Source organism: Diospyros lotus, chromosome 5, assembly GCF_014633365.1.
Source record: "Diospyros lotus cultivar Yz01 chromosome 5, ASM1463336v1, whole genome shotgun sequence".
NCBI classification, from domain to species: Eukaryota; Viridiplantae; Streptophyta; class Magnoliopsida; order Ericales; family Ebenaceae; genus Diospyros; species Diospyros lotus.
The window spans coordinates 1067801-1090690 of record NC_068342.1 but is presented as its reverse complement, the minus strand read 5'-3'; the positions used below and the strand labels follow the sequence as shown (position 1 = coordinate 1090690).

At 37.4% G+C, this 22890-nt stretch overlaps 3 protein-coding genes across 5 annotated transcripts; 2 read left to right on the top strand and 1 right to left on the bottom strand.

The window, feature by feature from the left end:
- Positions 1 to 4178: 4178 nt before the first annotated feature.
- Positions 4179 to 6825, top strand: LOC127802465 (S-adenosylmethionine synthase 1). The gene is made up of 2 exons (XM_052338298.1): positions 4179 to 4321; positions 5413 to 6825. The coding sequence occupies exon 2, from the start codon at positions 5422 to 5424 to the stop codon at positions 6601 to 6603; it is 1182 nt and encodes a 393-aa protein (XP_052194258.1). The 5' UTR covers positions 4179 to 4321; positions 5413 to 5421; the 3' UTR covers positions 6604 to 6825.
- Positions 6826 to 11672: 4847 nt separating this feature from the next.
- Positions 11673 to 17173, top strand: LOC127801670 (FACT complex subunit SPT16-like). 3 transcript variants are annotated; one of them, XM_052336984.1, is made up of 3 exons: positions 11673 to 12017; positions 12214 to 12255; positions 13533 to 17173. In XM_052336984.1, the coding sequence occupies exon 3, from the start codon at positions 13559 to 13561 to the stop codon at positions 16754 to 16756; it is 3198 nt and encodes a 1065-aa protein (XP_052192944.1). In that variant the 5' UTR covers positions 11673 to 12017; positions 12214 to 12255; positions 13533 to 13558; the 3' UTR covers positions 16757 to 17173. The 3 variants fall into 3 exon arrangements, with proteins under 3 accessions (XP_052192944.1, XP_052192946.1, XP_052192943.1); XM_052336986.1 differs by lacking the exon at positions 12214 to 12255 and having other exon boundaries at positions 13538 to 17173; XM_052336983.1 differs by lacking the exon at positions 12214 to 12255.
- A 196-nt stretch (positions 17174 to 17369) lies between these two features.
- Positions 17370 to 22152, bottom strand: LOC127801669 (FACT complex subunit SPT16-like). The gene is made up of 2 exons (XM_052336982.1): positions 22002 to 22152; positions 17370 to 21149 (listed from the first exon to the last, which is right to left on the bottom strand). The coding sequence occupies exon 2, from the start codon at positions 21077 to 21079 to the stop codon at positions 17867 to 17869; it is 3213 nt and encodes a 1070-aa protein (XP_052192942.1). The 5' UTR covers positions 21080 to 21149; positions 22002 to 22152; the 3' UTR covers positions 17370 to 17866.
- Positions 22153 to 22890: the final 738 nt, after the last annotated feature.

Below are 22890 nucleotides of genomic sequence, written 5' to 3'. Positions count from 1 at the left end.
ATCTTTTATTTATGTGATCATTTAAATTTTTTATTGTTTCAATTATATCTTTAGATTTGTATTTACAAGTCAATTTAATCCATATACCTTGATTTTTTTTTCGTGTCATAATCTAAACTTTTTATTGTTTCAATTATATCTTTAGACCTGCATTTCGAGTTGATTTAACCCATATACTTTATCATTTTATTTTATCTTTTTTTTTATATACATGAAAGCATATAAATTAAATTAACTCGAAAATATAAGTTTAGATGCGTAATCGAAATAATAAAAAGTTTTAGTTGCCACAAAACAAAAATTCAAAATATAAAAATTAAATTGACTCGAAAAAATAAATTTAGTGATCTAATTAAAATAACAAAAAGTTTGACTATACAAAAATAAAAAAAATAAAAATACAAAAATAAAAATATAGATTTAACCAAAATAATTTGATAATTTCATCTTTTCATATGCTCCGTGGTCAATTATTGTATATATATTTAATTACAATAGTAAAAACTCATCCTGTAATTTCTATTCTTAAAAATTCCAAGATTTAATAATTGAATCACGTGCCAAATAATCCCTCAACTTTCAAGTCACGTTTCTTTCAAAACTTTGGTAGGTAAGGCAGATTCAACCACATTTGTCACAAATCACTTTAGACCATGAAGAACGCCAAAATATGTACCAACCCCTTCGGTGGCGCAAACGATTTTTTGCACACGATTGGGAGCTTAGGTGCAGTGAGTCCGAGTCTGAATTTGTATAATTAGTGTATTATTTGTGTCTATTAAAGGAGTTAGGGTCTGAATTTTGACCTGAACTTACGTAGTATTTTACCCATTAGTCTTAGCAGCCAAATCGTAGATTACAGAGAATGACAATCCGGATTAAAGATTATTGTGTATCGAGAATCCCTCAATTTTTACATTATAAATCTATATATATATATTTATGCACCAATTCTAGTTGTTTTTTTCTCTCTTCAAGTTACATAATATTTACGAATTATTGCCCCATTTTCTTGTGCCCTGATGGACTGAGGTTGACTAAATTCATTTGGGGAGGTGAGGCTGCCAAAACCTATAAATTATTTATATTTCTTTAATTCTTTTACTAGATTTTCTTTAAAAAAAAAAAAAACTTGTCGACGACTTGACTTTAATAATTTCTTATCCAAACGTTGCCTCAGCAAGTTGGAGCATGCTTTTAATTTCAACCATAGAGGTGGCTCGTGTTTTGTATGTGCCAAATTTATATTTATATTTTTATATTTTAATTTTTTTTATAATTATTTATATTTTTTATTATTTCAATTATCTATATTTTTAACTCAATTTAACTTATGTACTTTGATTTTTTTTCGTATGTTAAGTCAAACTTTTTATTATTTTGATTATATTTTTATACTTATATTTTTTAAGTTAATTTAATTAATATATTTTAATATACTAAAAAAGATAAAATAAGATTAATTAATTTTTTTTTTTACACATCAAAATACAGAAATTAAATTAATTTGAAAAGATAAGTGCATGTGTAATCGAAATAATAAAAAAATTAAATTATTATATAAAAAATAAAATAAAAAAATGAGTTTGACTTATCATTTATTAATCACCCTCCGATAAAACTTAAAAGAAAGTATTTTAAGACTTCGCCGGCACTATATTTAAATAAACTTGAGTGCTTGTATACGTACATGTACGCACATAGGCAAGAAGATGACACATCAATCACTATATATATAAATATAATCACTGGAAGCAGCGAATGCTGAGATCTGGCGACATTAATTTATAGCAATGGTCATCGACCACATCTGCACGAAATCTCTTTATTTGACTGTTGACACTCTCGCACGGGCATAGGTTGAAATTACGTTGCACGGACACAGAAATGAGAAACGTTTCTAATAGGAAACGGAAACGTGGAAACAGACGTTTTTTTAAAAAAAATAGGCATAAATAAGGTCCGAAACGGGAATAAAAAACGTTTCCAAAATGTTTAAAAAATGAGAAAACGACACCTATAAAGTGTTTTCGTGCAACATAGGATTGAACAATAAATTTGGATTAAAGTAAAAACCTAAATAAAATTAAGAATGATTTTAACGTTTAATTTTTAATTAAATTAAATAATTTGATATACATATATATTAAGTAAAAATATGTATATAATTTATTTTTATTTTGACCCAAAGCTAAAAATTATTATTTTTCAAGCCAAAGACCAAAGCTTACACGTTTAATGTGTCGAAGACAAAAGTTTGTTAAAATATTCAAAAAATTTAAAATAATTTTTAAACTAAAAATATATAATTTATCCCTATACTTGAAAAATCTTGCACCAAAATATATACGTCTCTAATATTGATTTCAATATCGTATTCGAGTTTTCAATATTTGAATTAATCAACGAAGTGTTTAGACGAGAACTCTTCTACCTTTCTTATCGTTCTTTTTTTTAGTAAATTTTAAGTAATTTGACGACTATTAGTCAATAAATTTATTATTATATTTAAGCAACAATAACTTTATTTTTAATACTCACTAGCTAAAACTAAAAATTATTATTTTTCAAACCAAATACCTGATTTTACACACCCCTCCCCTGTTGCTTGGGAATGAATAATAGGGCAGCTTTACAACTAAAAAATAAATTTAAAATAAAATAAAGATAGTGATATGTGTCGGCAGGGGCAGCTTGATTTGATGAGTGGGTTACATGTGTAATTAATGAAAAATAATATTTATATAAAAGCTTTATAAAACAATATTGTATAAATATGATTGTGACATTCAAAGTTTCAGCTTTTTTTTTTAAGTTTTATATCTCAAAATATTAATAAACATAAAAAAATCAGGTGTTTTTTTGTAATTTTAAAAATATTTAAAAATTATTTTATAATATTAAAAAAACTTATTTTTATTTTACGACTGTTACGGCATTTTCTAGACCGATTTGGGCTATTGTCTGGACTGGGAATAGCCCAATGATTGGGCCCAACCTTTCGAAACCCAATGGACCTAAGGCCGAAAACATCTTAGCGAGGTCACATAATTGCTAAAGCATGAGCTCTGATCGCGATAGCAAGCGAGCTCCTAACAATGCCTCTAGCTCTCTAACTAGTCTGATCAGCTCGCAAAAAAAATCATAAAACAGGATAACTAGAGATAATGTCTATTTGTCTTATCTGTGATAAGCCAGATCCCAGATGGTGCGAAACTTTTTTCTCTCGATTTTATGGAAGTGATAAGGATACATTGTCTCTTACGATGTGGCCCTATTACTTTGAACTTCGTGTAAATTGCAAACACCTCCACACTATAAATAAAGAGTCAAAAACCATTGTACAGAGAGGAAAAAATGCATATTATTACTATGCAAAAATTATCAAAAAATAGTCATGAATTAGGCACTATTCTGACCGAACCACGTAAAAACTCTCGAGTATTGTCCGTTGATTGTGCTATTATTTTCTTCCACTCATGTTCGTGATCATTCGATCAGTACAGGCCTATGAATTACGGTTGATCAATTCTGAATGTCGACAACGACCATAATAGAAGTAGAAATAAATTTATTTGTTCTGTCTTAATGATTATTTTAGAGACATAAATAATTTGTATTTATATTTGTTTAAATAAATAATAAAATTTTTATTTATATTTAATTAAATATTATTTTTACAATTTTTATATCAAAATTTATATATAAAAAAATTATATTTTTTTATTTACACTTTTTTTATGAGTTTTCATTTTATATATTTAAAAAAAAAGTATTATTTTTTCGTTTCCATTTCCATTGTCTTTTAGTTTTCGTGTAACTCAGTATTAAAGCACTAAAGAATATATATAATTTTATTTTATTCAGTATAAAATAATACGGCTCGGACGAGCCAACCCAAAAACCAAGCCATCTGCGCCGGAGGGGGTGGGGCGGTCGGTGAACGCGGTCTTAGGATGACGTAATAATTAGCCGCGTGACAGCACAATGGCCCATTAACAAGGTTAATTAGTCCGTGGATCTACCAATCTCGACCACCAACTACAAAAGATCTGAGCCGCCGATCCTCCACATCGGACGGTGTAGAATTCGAATCATTACACTACCGAGCCACAACGCCGTCGATCACATCTCTGTGGGCCCTTTAATTTCGATGGAAAAAAATAAAGGAAAAAAAGAACTTAACGTCTATAAATATGGAGCCCAAGCTCCAGGGAAGAGTCGTCAAGCACCCGACCAAGTTGATTGGAGTTGAGGTTCTCTTGCTCTCTCTCCTCTCTAAAGTCTCTTCCGTCGCCGCCGGGGCATATTTCGTCTTCAGGTACGGTTTCCGTACTGATTTTGCCGCCGTTGTGTTGCATTTCTAGCTTTCGGTGCATCAGATCTCTGTTATTATTCCACGATTCAGCTTCCTTCGAGAAAATTGCTTGATCCGGAATCTTTTTCGTTGCGCTCATGTTGCTTTTACTGGATCTGTGTGTAAGCTCATGGAGTATGGCTCTATTAATGCCGTGGATCTGGCATGCGGTGACCTAGGGTTTTATCATTTCGCTTGCTGGTGTAGTTGAATCTGCAATTTTTGTGAGCGTTGGTTATGTGAAGTCTTTCTGATATCTATGCTTATATATGAGCTAAACTCTAATTTCGGCCTCTCTTCGTTCCTTTCTCTGGTTTTTGTTTCTATCGATGAAGTTTTGCTCTAGGTCTTTTGTTGTGGATGCAAGATTTTCTCACTTTGAGGTTCTTTTTTCTTTCTTTTTTTTTTTTAAAGTTACTATCTGTGCTTGATATTTAGCTTTTCAGCAGCGAGGATGGGAGTTTTATCTTTATTTTTATTTGTCTGGGGCTAAAGTTAATTATGAATGATCTTTGAAATGACGGATCTGATTGCTACCGACCGAAAAGGATAGAAGAAAGAAACGGTTTGTAGGATTGCATGCTGGCACGCTGCGTGTGGTGTGGATTAGCATTTTTTTCTTGCAATGGATCTGATCCCAAATAATTCAAACCTTTTTACTATCAAGTTGGCTTTTGCGTCAATCAATTTAGCAAAAAAAAGAAAATCGTGGCACAGACATGTGCATATTTTTGACTTCTATATTGAATTTTGATTGTCCGGCCAAGAATGGTGTTTGTTGTTCTTTAGATCTGTTCTATTTGGTTATCCAGCCCAGATCCAGTCCATTTTACCAACAACAGCTCGCTGACATGGTCTCGCCAAACTATCTTTTTCTGTGTTATAATTTATTTTGTACTGAGGATTTGAACTTCTATGATACTTCTGTACTGAATGTTATGTTTCTTTTACAAATTGTGGGGCTATAGGTAATTCATGTGTTAATTCTCTTAGTGGTGCTCTGTTTCTAGAGGTAATTCATGTATTAATTCTCTTAGTGGTGCTCTGTTTTCCAGCTTGAGAGGATGGAAACCTTCCTCTACACCTCCGAATCTGTGAACGAGGGACATCCGGATAAGCTCTGCGATCAGATCTCCGATGCAGTACTCGATGCCTGCCTCGAGCAAGACCCCGACAGCAAAGTCGCCTGTGAGACCTGCACTAAGACTAACATGGTCATGGTCTTCGGCGAGATCACAACCAAAGCCAAGGTGGACTACGAGAAGATCGTGCGCGACACTTGCCGCAACATCGGCTTTGTTTCCGATGATGTTGGTCTTGATGCCGATAACTGCAAGGTTCTGGTCTTCATCGAGCAGCAGAGCCCTGACATTGCCCAGGGTGTCCACGGCCATCTCACCAAGCGCCCTGAGGACATCGGCGCCGGCGACCAGGGGCACATGTTTGGCTACGCCACCGATGAAACTCCCGAGCTGATGCCCCTCAGCCACGTCCTCGCCACCAAGCTCGGCGCCCGCCTCACTGAAGTCCGCAAGAATGGGACTTGCCCCTGGCTGAGACCCGACGGCAAAACCCAAGTCACCGTCGAGTACCACAACGACAATGGCGCCATGGTCCCTGTTCGTGTCCACACCGTTCTCATCTCCACCCAGCACGATGAAACTGTTACAAATGATGAAATTGCTGCTGATCTCAAAGAGCACGTCATCAAGCCCGTCGTCCCTGAGAAGTACCTTGACGAGAAGACCATTTTCCACCTTAACCCCTCTGGCCGATTCGTCATCGGTGGACCACACGGTGACGCTGGTCTCACCGGCCGTAAAATCATCATTGATACTTACGGTGGATGGGGAGCTCACGGCGGTGGCGCCTTCTCTGGCAAGGATCCCACCAAGGTGGACAGGAGCGGCGCCTATATTGTCAGGCAGGCCGCCAAGAGCATTGTCGCCAACGGGCTTGCTCGCCGGTGCATTGTGCAGGTATCGTACGCCATTGGTGTGCCTGAGCCATTGTCGGTATTCGTGGATACCTACGGGACAGGGAAGATTCCGGACAAGGAGATTCTGAAGATCGTGAAGGAGAGCTTTGACTTCAGGCCGGGAATGATTTCGATCAACCTGGATCTGAAGAGGGGCGGCAATGGCAGGTTCTTGAAGACTGCTGCCTACGGCCACTTTGGAAGAGATGATCCCGACTTCACGTGGGAAGTGGTGAAGCCCCTTAAATGGGAGAAGCCCCAGGATTGATTGATTGATTCATTCCTGCAATTCAAATGCATTATCTTCTTCTCTGCTCCGTCCGCCGCCGCCGCCGCTCCTCCTCCTCCTCCTTTGACCTCTAAGAGCTTGCCTATTGTTTGCTTGTTACTCTCATTTTACCTTTACTTCCTTTCTTTTCTTTCCCGTTTTCCTTTTGTTTCTTTGTATTTTGGTCTGTTTTTCGCCATATAAAAATATAAGGCTTATCTAGTCTAGTGTTTATTAAGTCTTCAAAAGATGGGAGAATAAAAGATCGTTGATGGTCAAAAATTGCCAAGAGCGAATGCGATATTGCTGATGTTTTTTTGTTTTTTTTGTTTTGTTTTTGTTAAATGACTAATTATCTTTAAAAATAATTATTTACTTATTTTTAACAAAGGAGAGTCAGAATTGATCCTCCCATAAGAAGATTATTACTATTTGGACCCAAATCTCCCATTTTTTGTATCTTCTTTGTTCTGGGTCGGATCCATACATAAGAGAGGAAATGTGTGTCGGTTGTATTATTACAATGATCAACAATCAGATTACAGCCTTTTATAGGAAAATTTGTACAAGAAATTAAATACAGAATCATTAAAGATTTTTTTAAGAATTCCAAACATCTTCTTGGTTTCTTCCAATGTGCTGAATACGCAAGCCTCTTCGTTTCTTCTGACGGCTCATGAGGCAGCCATTGGTGCACTGTGAACCCTGGGAACAAAGCCAGTGCCGTGTATCAGGCGCCCCTGTGTAGTTGACGTTGGATATATATGACAGTATGTATAAGCGTTCAGCAACAACAGCAATGGCAGAGCACCAACAGCAATGGCAGAAGAAGATGGCAAGAGCAGATTGGAAAGGATAGAGACACGTCTTAGATTGAGTCACGCCTGTCTTGAAGGTAGAATAGTCCTGTGCTGACACCAAGCAGACTCGGGCTATTGGCTTAGGGGCGAGAGCGATTTTGTTCACCCGTGACCATCACCCTCACTATTCATGTGAGGGTGAAAAACAACGGAACGTCAATCAAAAATTATTTTAGATCGTTTCGTTGTTTTTCACTCTTACATGAATAGTGAGGGTGATGGTCACCTCCATTAAAGGGGGTGAATAAAATCGCACTCCTTAGGGGCATTAGTTAAAATGAACGATATAAAAGGTATCAAGATAAGGTTGTATTGTTTTTCAGATTAAGATATAGAATGATTAAGATAAAATTAGGAAGCATTCTAATATTTTTATCAGAGTGTTTGTTAAATTTTTTGAAATATACTGATAGTTGTACTTTTTTTTTTATGTGTTTATTAATACATATGATAAGTATTAAGATAATAATTTTTTACCAAAATATCCTTATTATTAAATTCATTCAAAATTATTTGTTAACACATCAACAACAAATTTATGATTAAAATAATATTTTAAGATTAATATGAATTGTTAAAAAAATAAAAATAAAATTTTATTCTCTAAATTTTTGTTCAAAAATAGATTTAAAAAGAGTTGAAAAGTAAAAATAATTATTGTTGGAATTATAATAATTCCACTTAGATAATTAAAAATGGGCAAAACATATTTTCATAATAAATAATAAAATATAAAATTAAATAAAGTAATTTAAAAATTAATGAAAGGAATTGTATTAGTTAATAAAATATATATAGAGAGAGAGAAATTTAAATTTTAAAAATCAATGAAAAGAATAATATCATTTAAATTTTAAAAATGATCAAAATATATAATAATTTAAAAATATATTAAATAATATTAATTACAAGACTTAAATAAATAATTTTTTTTAATAAATTTAAATCTTTAAAATGCATTAAACATTAACTATCCTACAAGGTGCATATAAGTAATTGAAATTTATCTTAAAAGAGTTAAATAAATTTATCTGATGAGGGAGGTCAGATAAATTTATCTTAAAATGGGAGATAAGAGATCATGTGAGAGTTTTTTCAAAAATTATCAGATAAGTTTAATAAACATGTTAGAAAGGCTAAACATTCGAAATACTTTTCATGTCTGATATTTTCTTCCTCTTATTTTGGTTAACAAACATCTCATTCTTCGTAGGATGAAACAATCTCAAAGAAAATATATATATTAAATAAGTTTTTAATAAAAAATATATTCTTTTTTCTTCTTAAACTGAACTGACTCGACAGACGAACGAGAGGTGGGCATGGGTTTGCTCATTCTGGGTGCCCCCTTGGTGCCCAAATTCAAGTGTAAAGGAGGAGTTTAAATGCTGCTATTCACGCTTGCACAACCAATATGAGACAACATACACACAGGCACATATACACTCAAAGACACAACGGTTGAGAGGAATGCTCTTGAGTTGGTTAGCAACCTGACGAAGTCTGCTAGTATAGGAACCCAAACAACACAGTTATTTATACTGAGAAGTAGAGGTGTTCATGGTGCGGTTTGAGCGGTTTAGGCTATTTTTAATACGCCAAACCGCACATGCGATTTGGCATCAAACCAAACCGACGGTTTGGTTTGGTCAGCGAAAACCACACTAGACTGCACTGCAATTTGTGGTGCAGTCTGGTGCGATTTTTGCGGTCTGATGCACTATTGATCAAAAGCAAAGCAACACACATATATATACCAGTTTCTACGATTTGAGAAATAGGAAACCCTAATTACAGGAAACCCCAATATGCCAGCAACCAAACCCATAGAATAGTCCTATAAGCCTGAAACTCAAAACCCAATAGAGTAGTAAAGGAGAGAACTTACAGTGGTAGTGAGCGAGAGCGAGAGTGAGGCAGGGGTAGCCCGCACAATAGCGACCGTCGGCCACTAAGCTATCTGAACCAAAGCCGAGAGCGAGAAAGAGGAAGAGGGAACGCTGTAACGACCAGACCACAAGTAGAGAGCGATAGTGAGAGCGAGATGCAACGAGTTAATGACCACTGGCTACAGCGTTGTGGGTGGCGACGGTGGGGGCAGTGGAGCTCGCGACGGTGGGAGGTAGTTACAGTGATCGAAGAGGCTGTGGGAGGCTGGGAGTAGAGAGAGAGAGAGAGAAATAAGAAATAGGGGTGTCATTTGTGGGTAGAGAGAGTGCGAGAGAGAATGGCGGGGATGGAGACAGAAAGGCTATGGGAGCAAAGAATGTGAGAGAGAGACAGAGACAGAAGGGCGTCTTTGTGCTGTAGGGCAGAGAGAGAGGGGTGGGGTTGCGTGAGAGTCTTTGAGTGGGGTGGGGTTGTGTGAGAGCCTGAGTTTGGAAATTTTGTGTCTGACAATTCAAAAACAAAATGAGTGTTAATGGCATTGGCAATCGCGCGCGCACAGTAAGCTTTAATGCAAAGGACAGTGCATTGTTAACTTAATAATAATTAATATAATTATAATTTTTATTAAATCTCAAATGTCGGGTGGTTCGGTTTGAAACCGAACCGTCAAGGGCCCAAACCGCATAAACCATGGTTTGGGCATGTTACAAACCGTTTTAGACTGTTTTGACAAAATAACAGATTAGTTCGGTGCGGTCTGGTCCAGTTCAGGCGGTTTCCGCGATGTGCCGATTTTTTTGCACACCCTTACTAAGAAGAGCCATAATGTTGGAACATAGTTCTTCTACTAAGTCAGACAAATTTACAAATAGACTTATAGAATGAAAGTTAAAAAACTAAAATGCCTTGCCTTCACTTACATTGTATTAGAAAAAATATAATGCAATGTGGGCGAGGATATTTTAGTTTTTTAACCCCTATTCTATAAGCCTGTTTATAAATCTATTTGACTCTCAAAAATTTTCCTGTTACAACTAGGGGTTTTCGCCATTAGATTAAGAATGATTATGTGATAATGAAATTTTCATATCTAATCCAATTGATAATAATTATCCAAATCAACCATTTTTTATTCGGTTTGATTTGGGTGGTTACAACTATTATTTATGAGTTTTGTGTTATTGGGTTGATTTTTTTTTTTAAAGTTAATAGATTTTAATCTAAAAAGTCAATTAATTAACTCAAAATAATATTAAACATTTAACAATCATATATATATATGTATATAACATAAAACATACAATAATAATTATAAATTTAACTATAAATATGAAATTAAACATTTAAACAAACTAATAACTAACAAATAAAATAGAAACTTACAAGTTTAAGTTACAGGTCCAATCAAACCAACAAACAACAAAGTACAAATCAAAAATTACAAGCTCAAATCAAACCAGTAAACAAAAGACTACTAACAACAAATCTATATGTATATATATATTTGCATTTTAACGGCATAGTTTTTCATGTATGTACGTGGTCAGTTTGGATTAGTTCGATTTGGAAGGTTATAACTTTTAATCAAACCAACGTATCAATTAAGCTATTTTTTCTAACCTAAATGAACTGAACATGTTTCAAATTTAACGTTGTTCGTTTGATTAAGATTGGTTTGACTTAATTTATTCGAATTAATTGATTAATGAACATCGGAGTTGTAATTTTTAAGATAAGTAAAAAATAAATAAATTATATAAATATTAGGAAATAATTTTAAATTATAGAAAATTTTCGTGAAAATAACACAAATAACATGAAAAATATGTGTAATTTATTCTTTTTAATAAAATGAGATAATTTAAACTTGAAAATAAGAAACTATCAAGTTCCTCAATAAGAAGAGCGAAAAGGAATAATTGGTTTGGATATACCATTTCCCGCCATGTTTTGTTTCCCGCCCGCCCAGCGGGCATCGCAGAAGTTATAACGAAACGACACCGTTTGCCTCACTGCCCATATTGCCATCCTTGACGTCGAGACCCCTGCCAAGAGTGACGAACTTACTAAAATGCCCATACATTTTCCCCATAATTTCTCTTTTCTTCGCACCCCTCTCGCACTCTGGTGGGCGAAGGGCAGGGGTGTTTCAGTCCGCCAAATACAGTGGGTTTTGCACATCGAGGAGATTTCAGTAATTTGGCGACCAATGATGGCATTCATGTAATTTTCTCCATCATTTAGCCTTGTTACGTAACCCAACTGTTCGAATAAATAATAATCCCAGTCTCTAGTAACCTCCATTGGAACTCTGCTCTCTCTCTCGTCGATCTGTGCAGCAGCTTTTCTTCCTCTCTCTCCATTTAGCAATTCTCTCATCGCATTCGCTTCGATTTATGGCTTCTTGAGGATTTCATCCTTGCGTTCTTTGGTGTTAATCTACCTTGCATCGATCTTCGGACCATATAGCGTTCGATTCATCCATTCCTTGTTCCACATACGCTGCAATCTCGTTCCAAATCTGTTAGTATTCTGAAACCCTAACTTCGTTTCTTACCTTCCGAGGAGTTGGTTACCAGCCGCGCCAAGTCAAGAGGAAGCCGTAGTAGAGCTCAGCAAACTTAGTTCCTCTCGATCTGAACGAGTCTCGCTGCTCGAGGAAATGTAAGTTGTTTTCTAGTTTTGTTATTTGAATTCTGCGGTTCTGGAGCCTTCTACTGCTTCTGGTGCCCTAGTTTGGGTCGAAGCCTGAAGTTCGCATGAATTTGTGATCTTCGGGTTGGGGCACCGTACTGTTGATTTTGAGCATTTTAGGTTTTTGTTTACGCTTTTTTAATGCTTTTTATGCTTGAAATTGCAGTGTGAATTGAACTGGAAATATACTTCTCTGAAACTGATAGAGGTGATTCTACGACTCCTGACCGCATCATGAATAGAAAATGCTATGCTATGCTATTAGTTTTGATACTTAGGGGGTGTTTTGCTTAGCGATTTGACCGCTTGTAAGCCGGAAGAAGTTGTATAGCTTATTTAGTTATACTTTTGTTAAAAATATTTAAAATGTTAAATATTATTTGACAACATTTTTAGAAAAGCTTCCAACTTTTTTCAAAACGGTATACATAATTTGTTTAGTTGATCAAATATTTTATAAGCTTATCCTCCAATAACTGACATTTCTAACTCCATTCATCTCCTTCTCCTTCCATATTTCTCAAAACTCTCTCTGCACTTCCTCCAGCTCCATCCCCATCACGGCCTCCTCCATCTCCGTCTGTTGCCTCCATTGCCGCCTCCTCCATCTCCGTCGGCCACCTCCTCCACCCCCTACCCTTTCCTTTGTGTGTGTGTATATATATTTAACATTTTTATAAATTATAAATCTAAATTTAATTATAAAATATTATATTAATATATTTTTAATAATTATATATAATTTATATTAACATGTAATGATACAAATTTTATCAATTAAACATTAATTTATAATTTACTTTTATTAAAAATTAATATTTTATAAATTTTATTTATAATATTCAACAAGATGTTCATTTTGATTTTTTTTGGGTTAAATTTTGACATTTTATTAAGTTTTTCAAATCAAACACATAATTATATAAATGACAATTTAAAATATATTTATCCAAACACCTTATCAAGTTAAACGCTAGTTAGTTTTAAAATTTTACACAATTTTTAAGTAGAAAGGTTTAAAAGCCATCTTAAAAAACAATAAGCCAAACACTGTCTTATTTTTCCCTTCATCGCCTTTGTGAATGAAAGAAGAACTGAAAAGGTTGGCAAGAAGAGGGAAGGAAATTTGATAATAATAATAATAATAAATAAATAAATAAAAATAAGAATAAATTAATAAGAATAAAAGCATGTGACGTTTCTTTGATGATGACTGATGTTCTTAGGAGTTAATTGAATGTCTCGTTGATCATGTGGAGTTGTTACTTTTGTATTTTTTTATCACGTTGTTTGTTTGGTCCTTTACTGTTATATTGATCTTGAACTCGCCTTAAACGAAAAAAATGAATTAAAAATGAGTCACCTTGTTCTGGAACACAAATGAGAGTTCTCTGCTCTGATTATTGTTTGTAGTTTATATTCATACATCCGGTATTGACCATGCCTCTATTAATTCCCCTCCCCCCAATATAATTTTCTTGGCAGACCAGTTCTGTAGACGATAAGTCTAGATGGTAGAAAACAGAGGAAATGTTCCTCCTGCAAATGGGAGGGCTCCTGGGGCTGGAAATGCTTATACTATTGACTTGGAGACCTTTAGCAGGCGGTTGAAAGCCCTTTACGTCCATTGGAGTGAACACAAACTTGAGCTTTGGGGGTCTTCTGATGCCCTTGCAGTTGCTACTCCACCTGCCTCTGAGGACCTGCGATACTTGAAGTCATCTGCTTTGAACATTTGGTTGCTTGGATATGAATTTCCAGAGACAATAATGGTATTTATGAGTAAGCAAATTCATTTCTTGTGTAGCCAGAAGAAGGCAACTTTGCTTGAGAGTGTGAAAAGATCTGTCAAGGAGACTGTGGGTGCGGAAGTTGTCATGCATTTGAAGGCAAAAAGTGATGATGGTAAATCACAAATGGATGCTATACTGCGAGCTATCCGCATTCAATCAAAGTCGGAGGGCCGAGATAGCCCTGTCATTGGATATATAGCAAGAGAGGTTCCCGAAGGGAATCTTTTGGAGACATGGTCTGAGAAGACGAAGAACTCTGATCTTCAGCTTGGTGATATAACTAATGGGTTGTCTGACCTTTTTGCTCTCAAAGATAGTAATGAGATTACAAATGTGAAAAAGGCTGCCTATTTGACTGCGTGTGCGATGAAAAATTTTGTGGTTCCCAAACTAGAGAAGGTGATTGACGAGGAGAAAAAAGTCACGCATTCTTCATTGATGGATGACACAGAGAAGGCCATACTAGAGCCAACAAAAGTAAAGGTGAAATTAAAGGCTGAAAATGTAGACATCTGTTACCCTCCAATCTTTCAGAGTGGTGGAAAATTTGACCTCAGACCTAGTGCTTCAAGTGATGATGAGCATCTGTACTATGATTCTGCCAGTGTGATCATATGTGCTATTGGATCTAGATACAACAGCTACTGTTCAAACGTTGCCAGAACTTTTCTAATTGATTCCACTCCAACACAGGGTAAGGCTTATGAGGTTCTTCTGAAGGCTCATGAGGCAGCAATTGATGCACTGAACCCTGGGAACAAAGCCAGTGCTGTGTATCAGGCAGCCCTCTCTGTAGTTGAGAGGGATGCTCCTGAGTTGGTCAGCAACCTGACGAAGTCTGCTGGTACAGGAATTGGTTTGGAGTTCCGCGAGTCAGGATTAAGTCTTAATTCCAAGAATGACAAGGTGCTGAAACCAGGCATGGTTTTTAATGTATCCCTTGGTTTCCAGAACTTGCAGACGGAGGACAAGAACCCAAAGAGCCAGAACTTCTCTCTGTTGCTTGCAGACACAGTTATTATTACTGAGAAGGGCCATGATGTTGCAACTATGTTGAGTTCTAAGGCTGTTAAGGATGTGGCTTACTCCTTCAATGAGGATGATGAAGAGGAGCAGCAGCCAAAGGTTGCACATGCTAATGGAATCAGTACCTTGTATTCCAAAGCAACTCTAAGATCGGACAATCAGGAGATAACGAAGGAAGAGCTTCGGCGGCAGCACCAAGCAGAACTTGCTCGGCAGAAGAATGAAGAAACGGCCAGACGTCTTGCTGGCGGTGACAATGTAGCTGGAGATCATCGCACTACTGCAAAAGCTTCTAGTGAGTTAGTTGCATATAAGAATGTTAATGACCTGCCCCCTCCTAGGGAAATGATGATCCAAGTTGACCAGAAGAACGAGGCCATCCTCCTCCCCATATATGGTAGTATGGTTCCTTTTCACGTGGCAAATGTGAAGACCGTCTCCAGCCAGCAGGACACCAATCGAAATTGCTATATCCGCATTGTATTTAATGTTCCTGGTACCCCTTTCAATCCTCATGATTCAAACACTTTAAAGCATCAGGGGGCTATATATCTGAAAGAGGTCTCTTTCCGCTCAAAGGATCCGAGGCACATAAGTGAAGTGGTGCAGCTAATTAAAACACTTCGACGGAATGTTGTGGCTAGGGAGTCTGAGAGGGCTGAGCGAGCAACTCTGGTTACTCAGGAGAAGCTTGTACTTGCAGGGAACAAATTTAAGCCCGTAAGATTATCTGATCTCTGGATCCGTCCCACTTTTGGTGGCCGTGCAAGAAAGTTATATGGTACACTAGAAGCCCACGCAAACGGTTTTCGGTATTCAACATCAAGGCAAGATGAGCGCGTGGACATTATGTATGGAAACATCAAGCATGCATTCTTCCAGCCGGCAGAGAAGGAAATGATTACTCTGCTTCATTTTCATTTGCACAATCACATAATGGTTGGAAACAAGAAAACCAAGGATGTGCAATTCTATATTGAGGTCATGGATGTGGTCCAGACTCTTGGTGGCGGAAAGAGATCTGCGTATGACCCTGATGAGATTGAGGAAGAGCAAAGGGAAAGGGAGCGGAAGAATAAAATCAATATGGATTTCCAGAACTTTGTGAACAGGGTGAATGATCTCTGGGGCCAGCCCCAATTTAAAGGACTTGACCTTGAGTTTGATCAACCTTTAAGGGAGCTTGGTTTCCATGGGGTTCCCTATAAGGCCTCAGCTTTCATTGTCCCAACATCAACTTGCTTGGTTGAGCTGATAGAAACTCCTTTCCTTGTGGTTACCCTTTCTGAGATTGAGATTGTGAACTTAGAGAGAGTGGGTCTTGGGCAGAAGAATTTCGACATGGCTATTGTCTTTAAGGACTTAAAGCGTGATGTCCTTCGAATAGATTCTATTCCTTCCACATCACTTGATGGCATCAAGGAATGGCTCGACACGACAGACATCAAATATTACGAGAGCAGGCTGAATCTGAACTGGCGTCCAATATTGAAGACGATCATTGATGACCCTCAGAGGTTCATTGAGGATGGGGGATGGGAATTCTTAAATCTGGAAGCTAGTGACTCAGATTCTGAGAACTCTGAAGAATCAGACCAAGGTTATGAGCCATCTGACGCTGAACCTGATTCAGTCTCTGAGGATGATGATTCTGACAGCGAGTCTCTGGTTGAGTCTGAGGATGATGAAGAAGAGGACTCAGAGGAAGAGTTGGAAGAAGAGAAGGGCAAGACATGGGAAGAGTTGGAGAGGGAAGCAAGCAATGCCGACAGGGAACAAGGGGATGAATCAGACAGTGAGGAAGAGCGGAGGAGAAGAAAAATGAAGGCTTTTGGCAAGTCCCGGGCTGGTCCTAGTAGCACTGCCCCAAAGAGGGCAAAGTTGAGGTGACCGAGGAGAAGTATCTTGTAGCAGCAGCGTCCTGGTTTTGATGCACAGCAACAATTTGCTATGTCCGTGGGAGGTCTTTTACCTTACCTTTTGATAATCAACTACTCAGAAATCAAAAAGTTGTTCCCGATCTTGTTCTCCTATCTTAGGTGCTCTGTGGGGAATTGGCTTTGTAAAATTAATGGTGTTATATTGAACTCCTCTTTGATTTTCCTTTACAAGTTTATTTTGCATTGATTCTCTAGGACGACCTGTTCGTAGGTACTGGCGAGTGATGAATTGATGAAGTAAGAGATCAATAATTTAGCTCTGTTTTCTTGAAATGGGTGCTATGCCTCTGTGCTTAAGCTGCTCTGCATATATCAATCACCAGTCCCAGTTGGTCTATATTATTACAGAATGATTTATTTGTAAACCTGGCAGATGCTGCTGATAAATATTGCAACACATACAGGAAACATGGACGTGGATGGCGGTATTACATAAAGATCAAGATGCTCTGAACTGGCAGTGCAGCACCAGAGGGAACAAACTGCATGGTAAATATATGAGCAAAATATGGATCTTCATGTATTTTTCATATGCCACAAAAGAATTAATTCAAAGATAGACGAATTTCAAGATAATACTAATGCTAATTTGTTTTAGAAGCACACACTATTTCTTTCATACATTAAAAGTCATCCAACAAAATATGGATCTTTCAGAAAGATCATTGCATCAGTTACATGAACAAAAATGTTATCATCCCAATGCGTCATGACTCGTGGTAAAGTGTAGACGTGTCCAGCTAAACATAAAGATCTGGCCGTATGGATGGCATTTCCTACCAAGGACCTGAGAGCTAATTATTCCAGACAAGGTCTCACCCTCTCCACTAAAAATTTACAGACACTTATAGAAAAGATCAATCTTTTTCGTTAACTCATAACTGCATAAATTATGTGAGAATGTGCAAGTGTAAGTGCAAGCAAGCAAGTCGTATTACTCAAAAGTCCTAGCGTGGCATGAACTAAACAGAAATGATCCTCACACCTGGTAATGCCACTGCATTACTCAACAGAAGAGAGTAAGAGAACGACTAAAGGAGTAGGTGTCCTTTCCCTATGTTTACCTCAATTTGGACCTCTTGGGAAGGCCACCACCTGGATATTTCTTATCCGGTGCCCGAGTCTTCCCAAAAGCCTTTATCTTCCTCCGCTTCCTCTCATCCTCACTATCTGACTCATCCCCTTTCTCCCTGTCAGCTCGGCTCGCCTCTCTTTCCAACTCTTCCCAAGTTTTACCTTTATCCTCCTCTGAATCTTCTTCAGTGTCCTCCTCTTCATCATCCTCAGACTCCACTAGAGACTCACTGTCATCATTGTCCTCATCAGACACCGAGTCAGACTGTACATCTGAAGGTTCATACCCTTGGTCCGACTCCTGGGAGTTTTCAGAATCTGAATCACTAGCCTCCATGTTCAAGAATTCCCACCCACCATCCTCAATGAATTTTTCTGGGTCCTCAGTGATTGTTTTCAATATGGGTCTCCAGTTCAGATTTAGCCTGCTCTCATAATACTTGAGGTCTGTGGTATCAAGCCACTCCTTGATGCCATCAAGAGAAGTTGAAGGTATAGAGTCAATACGAAATACATCCCGCTTAAAGTCCTTGAACACAATGGTCATGTCAAAATTCTTCTGCCCAAGACCTACTCTCTCCAGGTTAACTATCTCAATTTCATTTAAGGTGATCACCACAAAAGGGGTCTCTATGAGTTCAACTAGGCAGCTTGAAGTTGGGACAATAAAAGCCGAAGATTTATGGGGTACACCATGGAAGCCAAGGTCCCTGAATGGCTGGTCAAACTCCAAATCAAGTGCTTTGAATTGGGGTTGCCCCCAGAGGTCATTCACTCGATTCACAAAGTTCTGGAACTCCATGTTAATTTTGTTCTTCCTGTCCCTCTCTCTCTGTTCTTCCTCAATTTCATCAGGGTCATAGGCAGATCTTTTACCGCCTCCAAGTGTCTGGACTACATCCATCACCTCAATATAGAACTGCACATCCTTTGTTTTCTTGTTTCCCACCATTATGTGATTGTGTAGATGAAAGTGCAAAAGAGTGATCATCTCCCTCTCTGCTGGCTGGAAGAATGCATGTTTGACGTTGCCAAACATAATATCCACACGTTCATCTGGCCTCGAAGTTGAATACCTAAAACCATTTGTATGGGCTTCTAGTGAACCGGTAAGCTTTCTTCCACGACCACCAAACACAGGACGGATCCATAGATCAGATAGCCTTATTGGCTTAAATTTGGCTCCCGAAAGTTGAAGTTTCTCCTGAGTAACTAAGGTTGCTCTTTCAGCTTTCTCATACTCCCTAGATGCAACCTGCCTGCGCAGAGTCTTAATTAGCTGTACCACTTCACTTATATGCCTTGGGTCCTTGGAGCGGAATGACACTTCCTTAACATAAATGGAATTTTGAAACTTCAAAGTGTTTGAATCATGTGGATTGAAAGGGGTGCCAGGCACATTAAAGATGATTCGAATATAGCAAGTGCGATTTGTATCTTGCTGACTTGACACACTTTTTACCATTGCAACATGGAAAGGGACCATGCTTCCATGAATTGGTAATAAGATGGCTTCATTCTTCTGATCAATCTGAATCATAAGATCTCTTGGAGGGGGTAGATCATTAATGTTCTTGTATGCAATCAATTCACCAGATGGTTTCACAGCACCACGATTATCGCCCATTCCAGAACCACCACCAGCAAGCCTCCTAGCAGTTTCTTCATTTTTCTGTCGTGCAAGTTCAGCCTGGTGCTGCCTTCGCTGTTCCTCCTTTGACATCTCGTGGTTGACTGACCTAAGGGTTGCCTTTGATGGCATAGCCTTGGAACCAGTAGCCTGAGCTTTGACTTTTGGCTGTTCTTCTTCTTCATCCTCATTAAATGAGTATGCCACATCCTTCATAGCTTTAGAACTTATAGAAGTCACCACTTCTGGACTAGTTTCACCAACAATGACCGTATCGGCGAGTAGCAAAGAAAATTTTTGTGTTTTTAGGTTCTTGGTCTCAGTTTGCAAGTTTTGAAAACCAAGCGACACATTAAAAATCATTCCAGGTTTCAGAACCCGATCATTCTTTCCATTAAGACTGAGTCCAGACTCACGAAACTCAAGGCCAATTCCAGTTCCTGCAGATTTTGTCAAATTTGTGACCAATTCTGGAGCATCCTTCTCAACTGCTGACAGGGCTGCTTGGAATGCAGCAGCAGCATTATTCCCAGGTTTCAAAGCATTAATTGCTGCATCATGTGCCTTAAGGAGAACCTCATAGGCCTTGCTCTGGATAGGATTGGCATCAATCAAAAAAGTCCGGGCAACATTTGAGCAGTAGCTGTTGTAACGTGATCCAATGGCACATATGATCACACTAGCAGAGTCATAGTAAAGGTTATCATCATTGCTAGAAGCACTTGGCTTGAGATCAAACTCTCCTCCGCTCTGAAAAATAGGAGGGTAACAAATGTCAATATTTTCTGCCTTCAGCTTCACCTTAATCTTTGCAGGTTCAAGTATGACCTTCTCCGTGTCATCCATCAGTGAAGAATGAGAAACCTTCTTCTCCTCATCAATGACTTTTTCGAGCTTTGGGACCACAAAATGTTTCATCACTGATGAAGTTAAGTATGCAGCTTTCTTCACATTAGTAATCTCAACAGGGTCCTTCATAGCAAACAGGTCAGAGAATCCATTTGTGATGTCACAGAGTTGAAAATTTGCATTCTTTAGTTTCTCAGCCCACATCTCCAAAAGATTCCCTTCAGGTGCCTCTCTTGCTATATATCCAACAACAGGAGTATCATGACCATCCAACTTTGACTGGGCACGCACGGCACGAAATATGCTATCCATCAATCCATTCCCATCATCGCCTTTCCCTTTCACATGCATCACAACTTCCACACCCACGACCTCCTTAGAAGGCATCTTCACAACTTCAAGCAAAGAGGCCTTCTTTTGGCTACACAAGAAATGGATTTGCCTCTTCATGAATACCATAATGGTGTCAGGGAACTCATAACCAACCAACCATACATTCAAAGCCGATGATTTCAAATAACGTAAGTCTTCAGATGGAGGAGGAGTTGCAATTGCAAGAACTTCAGAAGAGCCCCATAGATCATCATTGTATTCGTCCCAGTGTGAATATAGCATCTTTAGCCGCTTCCTGAAATTATCCAAATTGATAGTGTACGTACTGGCCCCTCCAGATGCTTTGACATTAGTACTTTTGGCATTGCCATTTCGGCTTTCAACCATTGAAAATGATGCAAGTATAGTACTCGAATCCTTGATGACTTTTCACTTTCAGTTCTCCAATAAGCATAAACTGCGCAAAACAACAAACAATTATCAATCCTATTCACTCTTCCCATACCTTAAAAGATTAGCATGAATAAAGATCACTCTCAGTTGGTCCTAGAAACCCGATTCAAAATCAATGAAGTCAAATCTTGTAAGCGGTTCAGGATTGAGCAATAAACTCAATCAAACGGATATCTCCTGTTTCAAACACAACCCTTCATATCAGAGTATGTCTTTAACCAATTCAGATAATGGAGAACAGCATGGACAACAGACATTACCCACAAATGATAAGATGATATATACTAGAACTAATCAAAGGGCATCTAATTTGCATCCCACATGTCAATATTTTTATAGAGTTGTGCAGAATAAACTCCTTTCCCACTAAACCTTTAAAGTCAGAGGAATCATATATTCTCTTGATGGATCAGTTAATTGGAGATCTTTTACAATTGTTCTTTTACCATGTGTACTAGAAAACAACCTTTGACCAGCAACATACATAGGTTTCCCCAATCAACACTTCTGTAATCCAGTAGACACTGTCCTAAATTTTAAGTGAAAACCATAAGAAACAGTCATAAGACAGTCCGAAGAACATGAATCCTATACATGGAAGTGCCAAAATCAGAAATCAAAACCCCCAAATCAGAAATCAAAACCCCCATTCATCGAAACTTAGCCAAATTTTGGGGAGGGACCCCAAATCGATCGAGACCCAGAACATCAATAACAAGAAAAAGAACGAAACCCACGAGGAATTCAACTCGAAAGACGGAGATATACGATCAACCCAAATCAGAGATCGAAACCCCAATTCGTGTCGAAACTTAGCCAAAAATGGGAAAATCAAATCTTCAATCTCGAACAATACCTGGAAGTGCGAATAACCTGAAAACTCAACACAAGCTCAACCCTACCCCGAGGTTTCTTCAGAATCGCAACATAAGAACAGGGAGCGAGAGAGAGACAAATGAATGTATGGACTAGTAGGAGCGAATGAGAGGACGAGGGAAAGAGACCATTTTTTTTATTTAACAAAATTAATTTATTAGACCAATTTGAATCGAACCGAACTAATACCTAAGTAATTGGTTCGTTCTTCGACTTTAAAGATTTTTCGATTTCGATTCTAGTTTCGGTTCAAACTAGTTTGACACCCTTAAATAGTACAACAAAAGAAGGGAAACTATCAAAATGAAAACTATTAAATTATTGTATTCTTATATTTGATTTAAATGCTTGTGATATTTTTAAATTTTTAAAAATAGTATCGACATTCTTTTTAACTTTACAAATTTTGTTGCACTAAATCATTTATCATTGTTTTAACTCAAATTGTAATTTTCATAATAACTAATATATCATATTTCTTTCTTTGTTATCACTTATTTACTATACTTCCTCACTATATATGTGAGAGAGAAAATATGATTTGTCAATATTTTATCAATGAATTGGATAGAACTCTCATTTACAACTCCTGGTGTCATTTGACAATTGGCTCTTTAACAACCTTATTCGTTACAATTGGTAATGGTCTAACATTTCTTTTCTATCATCATTTTTACTAATTTGTTTTTTTTTTTATCATGGAGAATCGAGAGATTTTTAATACACAGTGACATTCTATCGAGACCATCATATAACCATTCAACCCTGCTTGCACGGGCACATAAGCAGAATAGGTAAGATTGGGTTGAAATCTACTAACCCATTTACTACCTAAGAGTCATAATTAAACCTAGTTATTCTTTTATTTC

Coding starts and splice junctions, on each gene's coding strand:
- LOC127802465 (XM_052338298.1), top strand. CDS start 5,422: ATGGAAACCTTCCTCTACACCTCCGAATCTGTGAACGAGGGACATCCG.
- LOC127801669 (XM_052336982.1), bottom strand. CDS start 21,079: ATGGTTGAAAGCCGAAATGGCAATGCCAAAAGTACTAATGTCAAAGCA.
- LOC127801670 (XM_052336986.1), top strand. CDS start 13,559: ATGGTAGAAAACAGAGGAAATGTTCCTCCTGCAAATGGGAGGGCTCCT.